Here is a 14826-nt window from a genome sequence, read left to right as displayed (position 1 = left end):
TAGTAGTGGGTGTCTTCTGAGGTGATCTGGCGAACGTGGAATTGGGCTTCGGCTTGCTGGAACCATAGGTTCGGTCGCTGTGTCCAGAAACCCAGCAGTTTCAACGAAACCGCATGAACAGAGGCGGCGTCGGTCATTTCTGGTCCAAAAATCATTTGGACTGTCAGGGTCTCCAGTTGTAGCGGTGTGCTACATGCAGCGCTAAAATTACGACACGGAGTCGGTAACTGCAGTCGAAGGAAAAACTTTATTCGAAATCCTCAGCCTCACTTTTAAGCCTCCCTCAACCTGCCCCCCGTGGCGCAGAGGCTCCAAAGCTCTGTGCTCGCAAAGCCCCGTAGGCTATCTCCCTTAGCCGGAAAGCTGGCTAATTGTGAGGCAGTTCGGATGTGCCAGGAAATGGGTCGCCACAATAGGAATAATCCAGCAAATAGTAAATCAGTATTAGATCACTGGCAGAGAAATTATTGAAGATTCTTGGGGAATGTATTTATTAGCATTTGGAGAAGTGTGAACTTATTAATAATAGACAGAATGACCATGTGTGGAGGTCATGTCTAATGAATGATTAAATTGAATTGACTTTTTTTCTTACATCCTTCACATACATGAGTAAAAATCTTTACGTTACATCTCCGTCTGAATGTGCAATGTGCAATTTATAGTAATTTGTAATAAATATTATGTACAGCAGGACAGTCAATGTAACATAGAAATACAGCTGTATCAGTGTGAATTAATCAGTCTGATGGCCTGGTGGAAGAAGCTGTCCTGGAGCCTGTTGGTCCTGGCTTTAATGCTGCGGTACTGTTTCCTGGATGGTAGCAGCTTGAACAGTTTATGGGTGGGGTGACTCGGGTCCCCAATGATCCTTCAGGCCTTTTTTATGTACCTGTCTCTGTAAATGTCCTGAATAGTGGTAAGTTAACATCTACAGATGCACTGGGCTGTCTGCACCACTCTCCACAGAGTCCTGCAATTGAGGGAAATACAGTTCCCATACCAGGCAGTTATACAGCCAGTCAGGATGCTCTCAATTGTGCCCCTGTAGAAAGTCCTTAGGATTTGGCGACTCATGCCAAACTTCTTCAACCATTTGAGGTAATAGAGGCGCTGTTGTGCTTTTTACACTATACATCCGGTATGTACAGACCATGTGAGACCCTCAGTGATGTTTATGCCGAGGAACTTAAAGCTGTTCACCCTCTCAACCCTAAATCCATTGATGTCAGTAGGGGTTACCCTATCTCCATTCCTCCTTTAATCCACAACCATCTTCTTTGAATTTGCAACATTGAGGGAAAGGTTGTTTTCTTGGCACCTCTGTGTCAGGGTAATGACTTTTTCTCTGTAGGCCAATCAATGTACTATCGTCAGCAAATTTAATTAGCAGATTGGAGCTGTAAGTTTTTTTTTGAAGAGGAGATGAGGTGATTGATGAAGGTAAGGCAGTGAATATTTTACATGATCTTTACTAAAGCATTCACAAAGTTCTCTGTTGTTAGGCTGATTCAGAATATTAAGCCACGTGGGGATCCATGAACACTTGGCAGAGTTTAAAATTAGTTTGGCCATAAAAGACCATAGATAGAGGGTTAGTGATAGACAAGTGTTGTTCTGACTGGAGGTCTGTGACCAGTGATGATGCACAAGGATCAGAACTGAGACCTCAGACCTCAGATGTTGGAGGGCAACTGCAGATGAGACAGATTCCTGGAGTTGTGAAGAGTGTGAAACACTGTCATAAGTGCAGGAGAAATGGCTGATTGAATTTTACCTGGACAGATGTGAGGTGTTGCACCTTTGAAGATGTACAGAGAGCAATCTTGGAGTGCAAATTCATGGCTCCCTGAAATTGATAACAGAGGTACTTCATTGTTGAAGCATTGGGCATAAAAGCTGGAAAACTATATAAAAGTTTGTTGGGCCACGTTTGGAGTATTGGAGTTCCAGTTGCTGCAGTACAGGAACAATGTGGAGGCTTTGGAGAAGGTGCAGAAGCAGTTCACAAGAATGTTGTCTGGATTAGAGTGTATGCTTTAAGAAGTCAGATAAATTTGGATTACTTTCTCAGCAGTAGCTGAGAGATGACCTGACAGAAATTCTGAGAGACACGTTCAACATCTTTATCCCAGTGTAGCAATGTTACTTTAAGGTGAGATGGATGACATTGAAAGGAGATTTGAAGCAAATATTTTTCACACAGTGGTTGGTGCCCGGAACAGGATGTGGTGGAAGCAGGTATGAGAGCAGCCTTTAAGAGGCATTTAGACACATGAACATGAGGCACATGCAAGGGATGGAGGGATAGAGACTATGTACAGTAGGTGGGATTAGTTTAAATTGCCATCATTGTGGACTGAAGATGTGTTCCTGTAGTGGAAGGTTCTACATTCCTATGTTCTACCACAGCAGTTTGAAAACCTGTGACAGTCACGCAGTTCTGGAAGGGGATTCTTAAAAAAATAATTCACAAGTGAAACTTGTCAGCTTGTGCTCTTTTCCTCCTTTTTGAAACTGCAATAGGAACGGTATGAGGCTGTGATGCGACGCACCATAGAACGGAGCCAGCGTTTAGAGCAGAGACAGAAAAGGTGGTCCTGGGGAGGAGCTGTGTCAACGGAGAAGGAAAACCCCAATGGTAAATGCCCCTCTTATACAGGTACCTCTAAGGAAAATGCTGCTTCAGTATTTCTTTTGCCAGATGTACAAATAACCTCAATGTCTTGTACCATGTTAGACTCACAGCCAGTAATATGAATTTGGTTTACATAGTATGTTTAGCTCTCAAAAACACTTGGAATGCAAAGGGAACATTTGTTCTTAGCCAGGGTGAATGTAAGTAAGTAATCAGAGGGAAATCTATCTGTGTAGTTGCAGGAAAATCCTCCATTCCTTAACTCTTAACTTTCCTATGATATTACGTGAAAATGTTCATTTACTGAAAACAGGTAATAACTTTGAAAGTTTTCTCACCTTCAGAAATGTCATTGCTTAATCTCTTCCTTAATAATTCCTCAATGATCATCGTCCAGTAGCACTTAACATCCACTGTGATGAAGTGCTTTGAGTGGTAGATGATGAACATATTAACTCATGCCTGAAAAGCAACTTAGATCCGCTCCGATTTGTCTACCGTCACAACAGGTCCACACCAGATACTATTTCATTGGGTCTTCACTCAACCCTGGAACATCTGGACAGCAAAGATGCATACACCAGGATGCTCTTTATTGACTACAGATCAGCATTTGGTGCTATCATTCCCTCAAACCTAATCGATAAGCTTCAAGACCTTGGCCTCAATACCTCCTTGTGCAACTAGATCCTCAATTTCCTCATTTGCAGACCCCAGTTATTTCAGAATGGCAACAACATCCCTTTCATAATCTCTCTCAACACAGATGCACCACAAGGATGTATGCTTAGCCCCTGCTCTACTTGCTTTATTCTTATGACTATGTAGCTAAGCAGTGGTCCAATGCCATACTTAAGTTTGCTGATGACACCACTATTGTTAAATCAAAAGTAATGAGGAATCAGCATATAGGAGGGAGATTGAAAATCTGGCTGAGCGATGCCACAACAACAATATCTCATTCAATGTCAGCAAGTCCAAGGAGCTGATTTTTTGACTTTGGAGGAATCTGGAGGCCCATGATCTCTCTCATCAGGGGATCAGAAGTAGAGAGCGTCTGCAACTTTAAATTCTTCAGTTTTATTATTCCAGAGGATCAGTCCTGGGTACAGTAAGGGCATCTACTTCCTTAGAAATTAGTGAAGATTCAGCATGACATCTAAAACTTTGACAAAATTCGATAGATGTGTGGTAGAGAGTATATCCATAGCCTGATACGGAAACACCAATGCCCTTGAACAGAAAATCCTACAAAAAGTAATGAATTTCTGCCCAGCTCTCCCCACCATTGAGCACATCTACCGAGCAAATGCTGTCACAGGAGAGCAGCATCTATCATCGTGGATCCCCACCGCCCAACACATATTCTTTTCTTGCTGGCTGCCATCAGGAAGAAAGTACAGGAGCCTCATGACTCATGCCACTGGGTTCAGAAACAGTTATCATCTCTCAATGAGTGGGGATAATTTCACTCAACTTCCCTTGTTCCATCATTGAAATGTTCCCACAACCTGTTGGCTCACTTTCAAGGACTCTTCGTCTCATGATCTCAATATTTATTGTTTATTTATTTATTTGTATTTTTTTTCTTTTGTGTTTGCACAGTTTGTTGTCTTTTGGGCATTGGTTGTTTGTCCGTCCTGATGGGTGCAGTTGTTCATTGATTCTGTTGTGTTTCTTGTATTTACTGTGTATGCTTGGAAGAAAATGAATCTCCAGGTTGCACATGGTTATATGTACTTTGATAAATTATTTTGAACTTTGACTTATATTAAACAACTTGGATTATTTTTATTCCTGTCTGTTGTAACTGTTCTGGAGCCTCCTTTATCTCTATCCACAAATCAAACATGTCTCAGTACAACTTCAGCAATGTACAAGAAAGCACATGCAGTGACATCTGCAAGGAGGAGGGACATTATCAAGTAAAAGTCAGGGTCAAGTTTATTGTTGGAATCACAAATACAAGTATGTACAGGTAGAAGGAGAAACTTACTTGCAGCACAGCAGCTCATAAGCACATAGAAAAGCAACATCCACAACGACAGCATAAATTGAACATTAATTTTACACTATTTACAGAGTAAACAATTAAAAGAAAACAAATTATTAATTAATTCTTGAGAATTGTTGATAATTATTTACTGATGGTGATTAGCAATGGGGAGGCTAAATCTTTTTCTGTAGATCCCCAAGGAAATGAGTAGGGAGGTGATGGTTGCAGTGACATTAAATGGAATTGTCAATGGATTGGAAAATAATCCCTGGATCAGCGTCACAAACGTTATGTTGCCAGAAGAGAACAGCTTACAAAAGGTTCAAGAAACTAGATACTGATAGAGTTCTAGAAAGTTACAGGGTTGCCAGGAAGAAGATTAAGAATGAAGTTAAAAGAGCTAGAAGGGGCCTTGAGAAGGCCATGGCGAGCAGGATTAAGGAAAACCCAAGGCATTCTACAAATATGTGAAGAGCAAGAGGATGAGCCATGTAAGAATAAGACCAATCAGGTGCGACAGTGGAAGCATGTGCATGGAGTCGGAGGAAGTAGCAGAGGTGCTTAATGAATATTTTGCTTCAGTATTCACCAGGGGAAAGGACCTTGGTATTGTGGGGATAATTTACAGCAGACTGAAATGCTTGAGCATATAGACATGAAGAAAGAGGATGTGTTGGAGCTTTTGAAAAGCAGTAAGTTAGATAAGTCTCCGGGACCAGACGAGGTATATCCCATATTACTGTGGGAAGCGAGGGAGGAGATTGCTGAGCCTCTGGTGATAATCTTCGCGCCATCAATAGGGACAGGAGAAGTTACGGAGGATTGAAGGATTGCAAATGTTGTTCCCTTGTTCATGAAAGAGAGTAGGGATAAACCAGGAAATTATAGACCAGTGAATCTTATTTCAGTGGTAGGCAAGTTGTTGGAGAAGATCCTGAGAGGCAGGATTTATGAGCATTTGGAGAAACATAATCTGATTAGGGATAGTCAGCATGGCTTTGTCAAGGGCTTGTCATGCCTTAAGAGCCTGATTGAATTTCTTGAGGATGTTGAAGGTAGAGCACTATATAGATTTCAGTAAGGCATTTGCTAAGGGTCCCCATGCAAGGCTTATTCAGAATCCAAGGAGACCTTGCTTTGTGGATCCAGAATTGGCTTGCCCACAGAAGGCAAAGGTTGGTTGTAGATGGTTTATATTCTGCATGGAGGTCGATGATTGGTGGTATGCTGCAGGGATCTGTTCCGGGACCCCTCCTCTTTGTGATTATTATAAATGACCTGGATGAAGAAGTAGAAGGGTGGGTTAGTAAGTTTGCTGATGACGCAAAGGTTTGGGGTGTCAGAGTTACAGTAGGACATCGATAGGAAGCAGAACCGGGCTGAGAAATGACAGATTTAGTTCAACCCAGATAAGTGTGAAGTGGTTCATTTTGGAAGGGCCAAATTTGAAGGCAGAATATAATATTAATGTTAAGACTCTCGACAGTTTGGAGGATCTGAGAGATCTTGGGGTCTGTGTCGATAGGACACTCGAAGCTGCTGCACAAGTTAGCAGTTTTGTTAAGAAGGCGTACGGTGTGTTGGCCTTCATCCACCTTGGGATTGAGTTCAAGAGCTGTGAGGTAATGTTACAGCTATATAAGACCTTAATTAGACCCTACTTGGAGTACTCTATTCAGATCTGGTCACCTCACTACAGGAAGGATGTGGATACTGTAGAGAGAGTGCAGAGGAGATTTACAAGGGTGTTGCCTGGATTGTAGGCTTATGAAAATAGGTTGAGTGAATGTGGTCTTTTCTCTTTGGAGCGATGGAGGATGAGAGGTGACCCGATAGAGGTATATAAGATGATGAGAGGCATTGATTGTGTGGCTAGCCAGAGGTTTTTTTCCAGGGCTGAAATGGCTTAGATGAGGAGGTGTAGTTTTAAGGTGCTTGGAAGTAGTTACAAGAAGGATGTCAGGAGTAAGTTTTTCACACAGAGAGTGGTGGATGTGAAGAATGCACTGCCGGTGACGATGGTGGAGGTGGATACAACATGGAGCTTAGAAAAATAGAGGGCTATGTGGTAGGGAAATTCTAGGCAGTTTCTCAAATAGGTTACATGGTCAGCACAACATTGTGGGCCGAAGAGCTCGTAAAGTGCTGTAAATGTCTATGTTATATATAGTGTTAGTTTAGTTCTTCTCACCACTAATTACCTTGCTTCCAGTTTTTGCTTTCATTGATGTTGTCTATCTTGTCTCATTTTGTTGAATCATTAATTCTCTTTTACTTAGGTGAACTTGACAGTTCCTTAACTCCACCTCTCAGTTTGTCAGAGTGCCCCCCTCCTTCCTCAGACCCAAAGGCTTCCACTGAAGATGTTTCTGGTATTAGAAGAAGTTTGGAATGACTACCGATCTTTAATATGTTTATGAATGTTGCAAACTAACTTCTTTAGTGGTGGCTGTAAAAGGGAAACTAATCTCAAGCGCTGTCAGCATGTAGTATTTGCTGCTTTCCCTTGGGCCTGGATATGTGCATCTAATTGGTAAGAACTGTACAGTGATATTTTATCCTGAAAGCACTGACTGAAATCTGCACCCTGCTGTTGGCAGAAATATACAGCACACTAATGCCATTGTGTGCATTAACCAAAAAATGGCTTCAGAAATGTACGTTTGATCAGAAGCATTCAGGATTACAACACATGGAATCCTCACCTCTGCGGGTGTAAGATAGTGCTGGACAACACTTGAGTTGAGCCTGGAATGGGTATGTAAGATAGGGGAGGTCAGTGAACAACTTATTGTGGATCTTGGGTGGAGGTAGGGGCTAGTACTAGCACAGAGATTGTGCTGACATTGAAATAGTCTCTTTGGAGCAGGGTTAGACATGCAGTAATCTGACTAAGGAGGTGTCCTCCTCCTTCAAAGAAAGTTGCTTCCTTTTCTCCACCATTAACACTGCCCTCAACCGCATCTCTTCTACTTCGCGCATGTCTGCCCTCACCCCATCCTCCCACCACCCCACCAGGGATAGGGCTCCTCTTGATCTCACCAGCCTCCGTGTTCTGCACTTAATTCACCATAACTTAGCCATCTTCAACGGGATCCCACCACCAAGCACATCTTTCCCTCCCCAATGATCTCCCTCCTTGTTCTTATCCTTGCAAACAGAATAAGTGCTAGACCTGCCCCTATACTTCCTCCCTCACTACCAAACAGTCCTTCTAGGTGAAGTGACACTTTGTGGGAATCATCAACTGTATCCGGTGCCCCTAGTGTGCCTACTGTACATCAGGGAGACCTGACGTAGAATGGGAGACTTGCTTTGCTGAGCACTTACACTCCACCTGCCAGAAAAAGCGGGATCTCCCAGTGGCCACCCATTTAAATCCACTTAACATTCCTATTCTGACATGTCAATCCATGGCTGCCGCCTCTGTTGTGATGAGCTACACTCAGGTTGGAGGACTAACACCTTATATTCCATCTAAGTAGCTTCCAACCTGATGGCATGAAAATCGATTTCTCAAACTTCCAGTAATGCTCTCCCGACACTCCTCCTTCACCATTCCCCATTCCCATTTCCCTCTCTCACCTTATCTCCTTACCCATGCAAGGACAGTATTCTTCCGCCTTTTCTTTTCTCCATGGCCTCTATCCTCTCCCATCAAATTCCCCTTTCTCCAGCCCTGTATCACTTTCACCAATCAACTTCCCAGGTCTTTACTTAACAGGCCCCAAACCCAGATTCATCTATCACCTTGTGTTTCTTCTTCCCCCCTCCCCAACTTCTTTGACTGCTCATCTTTTTTTCTCCAGTCCTGCCTGGTGAAAGGCTGACTGTATTCTTTTCTATAGGTGCTGCTTGGCTTGCTAAGTTCCTTCAACATTGTGTGTATGTTGTGAGCAAACTCCTGGCTGGGCACTACACACGTTCCTCTGTCCATCTCACACAAGAATCCAATCCCTACTGGAACTTCACTGTGTTGGAAATAAGACCATAAGATATAGGAGCAGAATTAGTCCATTTGGCCCATAGAGTCTACTCCGCCATTTCATCGTGGCTGATTAATTTTTCTTCTCAGACCCAATCTCCTGCCTCTCCCTGGTATCCCTCATGCCCTGACCATAGAACCATAGAAAATTACAGCATAGAAACAGGCCTTTTGGCCCTTCTTGGCTGTGCCAAACCATTTTTCTGCCTAGTCCTACTGACCTGCCTATATCCCTCCATATACCTCTCATCCATATACCTGTCCAAGATTTTCTTAAATGTCAAAAGTGAGCCCCCATTCACCACTTCATTGGACAGCTCATTCCACACTCCCACCTCTCCCTGCGTGAAGAAGCTCCCCCCAATGTTCCCTTTAAACTTTTCCCCTCTTCACCCTTAACCCATGACCTCTGTTTTTTTTTCTCCCCTAGCCTCAGTGGAAAAAGCTTGTTTGCATTCACTCTATCTATACCTATCATAATTTTATACACCTCTATCAAATCACCACTCATTCTCCAAAGCTCCAGGGAATAAAGTCCTAACCTATTCAACCTTTCTCTGTAAGTCAGTTTCTCAAGTCCCGGCAACATCCTAGTAAACCTTCTCTGTACTCTTTCAACTTTATTAATATCCTTTTGTAAGTAGGTGACCAAAACTGCACACAATACTCCAAATTCGGTCTCACCAATGTCTTATACAACCTCACCATTACATTCCAACTCTTATACTCAATACTTTGATTTATAAAGGCTAATGTACCAAAAACTCTCTTTACGACCCTATCTACTTGTGACGTTAATTTTAGGGAATTATGTACAGGTAGTCCTCGAGTTACGAATGACCGACTTACGGACAACTTGTACTTACGAACCGAGGAAGGAGAATGCCGTCTGCCATTTTAAATCAGATCCTGACGCCAACGCCATTTTACGTCGTTGCTGTTGACACTGTGTTGAGTGTTTAACTTTGTATTTGGCTTAAAATTTTCTTAGTAAGATTCACCCTGACCCCGCCCCGTTCCAGTCGGTGGTGGTGCAGTGAGAGCAGCGCCGAGCTGGAGAACGGAGGTTTCTGTGCCGGGTTGATGTCGATCCAGTGACTCCCGTACCATCTGTGCTGGGTTGATGTCGAGTTTGCAATTCGACCTTGTAAAAAAAAAACACTGCCACCTCCAGTTTAAATTCCCACACGGAATATTGTGGATGATCAAATACGCAAACCCAGCACAGCCCCCACTTGTCCCATTCAGCCTGTCTCAGTGCGGTGGTCATTAGGACCCAGCGGACCTCGGGACCTGCTGCCCGCAGTGTTTCTATTCTGTGGCAGTGTGCGGTTGTCCTTAAGACTCAACGGACCTCGAGAGCCGGCAGAGCTCGGGACCAGCTGCCCACAGTTTTTCTGTTCCGTTGACGGGAAGTGATCGTGATTGAAAATAAAGTGGAAATAATAAAGCGTTTGGAAAGAGGTGAAACGCCATTGATCATTAGAAAAGCATTAGGCTACAGTCGGTCAACGATCGGAACAATTTTAAAGGATAACGGATGAAGGAGAATAATGGAGCATTTGAAAGGCCCTGCCCCGATGAAAACTACAATTGTTACTAAGCAACGCAGTGGTTTAATTATTGGAATACATACGTTTCTGAAGTGTTTTATATGCATAGAAAGGTAAAATATATACTAAGACAAATATATACTTTGACTGACACTAAGTAATACTGGATGTACTTGTTCCAATGTACGTACAAATCCGACTTAAATACGGACTTAGGAACGGAACTTGTACATAACCCGGGGACCGCCTGTATCTGTACTCTCAGATCCCTCTGTTCTACTGCACTCCTCAGTGCCCTACCATTTACCTTGTATGTTCTACCTTGGTTTTTCCTTCCAAAGTGCAATATCTCACACTTGTCTGTATTAAACTTCATCTCCCATTTTTCAGCCCATTCCTCCAACCAGTCCAAATCCCTCTGCAAGCTTTGAAAACCTTCCTCACTGTCCACTACATCTTCAGTCTTTGTATCATCAGCAAATTTGCTAATCCAGTTTGCCACATTATCATCCAGATCATTGATATAGATGACATATAACAATGGACCCAGCACTAATCCCTGTGGCACACCACTTGTCACAGGCCTCCACTCAGAGTAGCAATCCTCCACTACCACCCTCTGGCTTCTTCCATTGAGCCAATGTCTAATCCAATTTACTACCTCTCCATGTATACCTAGCGACTGAATCTTCCTAAATAACCTTCCCCGCAGGACCTTGTCAAAGGCCTTACTGTATATAACACCCACTGCCTTCCCTTCATCCACTTTCCTGGTAGCTTCCTCGAAAAACTCTAATAGATTGGTTAAGCATGACCTACCACGCACAAAGCCATGCTGACTTTTTCTAGTAAGTCCCTGTCTATCCAAATACTTGTAGATCCTATCTCTTAGTATTCCTTCCAATAATTTACCTACTACCGATATCAAATTTACTGGCCTATAATTTCCCGGCTTACTTTTTGAGCCTTTTTTAAACAACGGAACAACATGAGCTATCCTCCAATCCTCTGGCACCTGACCGTGGATATTGACATTTTAAATATTTCTGCCAGGGCCCCTGCAATTTCAGCACTAGTCTCCTTCAAGGCCCGAGTGATTTATCTACTCTGATTTGCCTCAAGACAGCAAGCACCTCCTCCTCTTTAATCTGTGTAAGTTCCATGACCTTCCTACTTGTTTGCCTTGTTTCCATAGACTCCATTCCAGTTTTCTTAGTAAATACAGATGCAAAAAACCCATTTAAGATCTCCCCCATATTTTTTGGTTCCATACATAGCCGACCACTCTGATTTTCAGGAGGACCAATTTTATCCCTTACTATCCTGTTGCTCTTAACATACCCGTAAAGCTCTTAGGATTATCCTTCACCCTGACTGCCAAAGCAACCTCATGTCTTCTTTTAGCCCTCCTGATTTCTTTCTTAAGTATTTTCTTACATTTTTTATACTCCTCAAGTGTCTTACTTCCTCCCTTTTGCCTATACATTTTATACATCTCTCTCTTCTTCTTTATCAGAGTTCCAATATCCCTCAAGAACCAAGGTTCCTTATTCTTATTCGTTTTGCCTTTAACCCTGACAGGAACATACAAGCTCTGCACTCTCAAAATTTCTCCTTTGAAAGCCTCCCACTTACCAATCACATCCTTGCCAGAGAACAACCTGTCCCAATCTACGCTGTTTAGATCCTTTCTCATTTCTTCAAATTTGGCCTTTTTCCAGTTTAGTACTTCAACCCGAGGAGCAGATCTATCTTTATCCATGATCAAGTTGAAACTAATGGCGTTATGATCACTGGAACCAAAGTGTTCCCCTACACACACTTCTGTCACCTGCCCTAACTTATTTCCTGACAGGAGATCTAATATTGCATCCTCCCTAGTTGGTACATCTATATATTGATTTAGAAAACTTCCCTGAACACATTTTACAAATTCTAACCCGTCTAGAGCTTTAACTGTATGGGAGTGCCAATCATTGTGTGGAAAATTAAAATCCCCTACAATCACAACTTTCTGTCTCCTGCAGTTGTCTGTTATCTCTCTGCAGATTTGCTCCTCCAATTCTCACTGACTATTGGGTGGTCTATAATACAACCCTATTAATGTGGTCATACTTTTCCTGTTTCTCAGCTCCACCCATATGTCCTCAGTAGACAAGCCCTCTAATCTGTCCTGCTGTAATATTTTCCCTGACTAGCAAAGCCACCCCCCCCCCCCCCCACCCTTCATCCCTCTGCCTCTATCACGTCTGAAACATCAGAACCCTGGAACACTGAGCTGCCATTCCTGTCCCTCCTGCAGCCAAGTTTCAGTAATGGCTATGATATCATAATTCCACGTGTCAATCCAGGCCCTCAGCTCATCTGCTTTTCCTACAATATTCCTTGCATTGAAATATACACACCTCAGAAGAATATTACCACCACACACAACCTTCCTATTTGTGACTTTGCATGAACTACTAACATGATTTATTTTTACACCCATTCCACTATCTACTCTGGTTCCCATCCCCCTGCAATTCTAGTTTAAACCCTCCCCAATAACACTAGCAAACCTCCCTGCAAGTATATTGGTCCCCTTGTAGTTCAGGTGTAACCCGTCTCTCTTGTACAGGTCCCACCTGCCCGAGAAGAGGTCTCAATGATCTAGAAATCTGAAACCCTGACCCCTACACCAGTTTCTCAGCCATGTGTTCATCTGCCAGAGCATCCTACTCTTACCCTCACTGGCACGTGGCACAGGCAGCAATCCAGAGATTACTACCCTTGAAGTCCTGTTTTTCAACTTCCTACCAAGCTCTCTGTACTCACTGTTCAGGACCTCCTGACTCTTTCTACATATGTTATTGGTACCGATGTGTACCACAACATCAGGCTGATCACCCTCCCACCTCAGAATGCTGTGCACGCAATCAGAGACATCCCTGACCCTGGCACCCGGGAGGCAACAAACCATTTGGGAGTCTCTGTCACGACCACAGAATCTCTTGTCTGTATCCCTGACTATGGACTCCCCTAACACTATCGCTCTCCTCTTCTTTCTCCCTCCCTTCTGCACTGCAGAACCAGACTCAGTGCCAGAGATCCGGCTGCCACAGCTTATCCCAGGTAAGCCATCCTCCCCCAACAGTATCCAAATCAGTATACCTGTTGTTGAGGGGAATGGCCACAGGGGAACCCTGCACTGCCTGCCCTTTCCCCTTCCCTCACCTGATGGTTACCCAATTACCTGTGCCCTGTTTCTTAGGTATAACTACCTCCCTGAAACCACTATCTATAAACTCCTCATTCTCCCAAATGATCTGGAGGTCATCCAGCTCCTACTCCAGTTCCCTAACGCGGTCTTTTAGGAGCTGCAGCTGGATGCACTTCTTGCAGGTATCATTGTCAGGGACACCAGAGATCTCCCTGACTTCCCACATCCTGCAAGAGGAGCATTCCAACATCCTGCCTGGCATATTTTCTAGTCTGAACAAAAAAAAGAAGAAAAACAGAAACTTACCGGAACCTACCGTCGCCTCTGCCTGTTTCTCACCAAAGCCTGATTGAGCCAAAGCTGTCCCACTCCGACTCAGTCCACTCCAACGATGGCCGCTGTATATGGCGGTCTTTTAAACTTTGGTGCACTATGTCACACACCTGCGCAATCTAGCCTCTTTTCCCCGCGCTGTTAAAGAAAAGAAAAACGACCTTCTTTCCGCAATGCCTTCAGTCTTCCACTCTCAGCCTCTTGCTTCGATTGAAAAGCCAATCAAGAATCTATCAACCTCTGCCTTAAATATACATAAAGACTGGGCCTCTACACCTGCCTGTGGCAACGAATTCCACAGGTTCATCACTCTCTAGCTAAAGAAATTCCTCCTCATCTCCATTCTAAAAGGATGCCCCTCTACTCTGAGGCGGTGTCCTCTGATTTTGAACACTTCCATCATCCTCTCCACATCCACTGTATCAAGGCCTTTCACCATCTGACAGGTTTCAATTAGGTCAGCCTTCATTTTCTAAATTCTAGTGAATGCATGTCCAGAGCCATCAAACACTTTTCATATGGCAAGCTGTTCAATCCTGGAAACATTTTCGTGAACCTCCTTTGAATCCTTTCCAAGATAAGGGGCCCAAAACTGCTCAAAGTATTACAAGTGAGGTCTCACCAGTGCTTTACAAAGTTGCAACATTACATCCAGTTTTTATATACTCGTTGTGGCTATCCCTCGAGGTCGAGGATGGTGGTCTTTGTTCCATTGACCTATTTATGGGCTCTCAAGTGGCTTATGAGTCCAATCTTGGCTTTAAAGATGTAGCCCACAAGAGTGAAGACACCTGTGCAGGTATTTGTTTAACGTGTACTTGATGTTACACTCCAAGAAGCCCACAATACTTCACAAATCAACCAACTGATTCCAAAGGTATGGAGACCACGATGATTGGAGCTGATGGATTTTTTGCACCCTTCATCCGCCTTCACAGCTGTTGAGTTCGAAGTAACTTCTTCTGTCTATTCCACCATTGAGGTCTTGGTTGGATTGTTCTTTGTCAGGGACCTCACCCTCGACCTTACCGCCATGGGTGACCCTACCAGGAGCATAGCTCCAGACGGCATCCGTTTCGAGACTGGAAAATTGCAAATGTCGCTCCACTCTTCAAGCAAGGA

General features: G+C 43.5%; 1 protein-coding gene across 9 annotated transcripts in view; it reads left to right on the top strand.

Moving 5' to 3' along the window:
- Positions 1–14826, top strand: part of map7d3 (MAP7 domain containing 3) — a 274252-nt gene that overhangs the window by 108758 nt on the left and 150668 nt on the right. For 5 of the 9 annotated variants that reach the window (XM_059976665.1, XM_059976664.1, XM_059976661.1 and 2 more), the window contains exons 5-6: positions 2527–2662; positions 6914–7006. In XM_059976665.1, coding sequence (XP_059832648.1) covers positions 2527–2662; positions 6914–7006 — 229 coding nt within the window. The remainder of the gene's footprint in view (positions 1–2526; positions 2663–6913; positions 7007–14826) is intronic. The other 4 variants (XM_059976669.1, XM_059976662.1, XM_059976667.1 and 1 more) reach the window with 3 other exon arrangements.

The sequence above is a fragment of the Hypanus sabinus genome, chromosome 8 (genome assembly GCF_030144855.1).
Source record: "Hypanus sabinus isolate sHypSab1 chromosome 8, sHypSab1.hap1, whole genome shotgun sequence".
NCBI lineage: Eukaryota > Metazoa > Chordata > Chondrichthyes > Myliobatiformes > Dasyatidae > Hypanus > Hypanus sabinus.
This window is presented reverse-complemented; position numbering and strand designations above follow the sequence as displayed.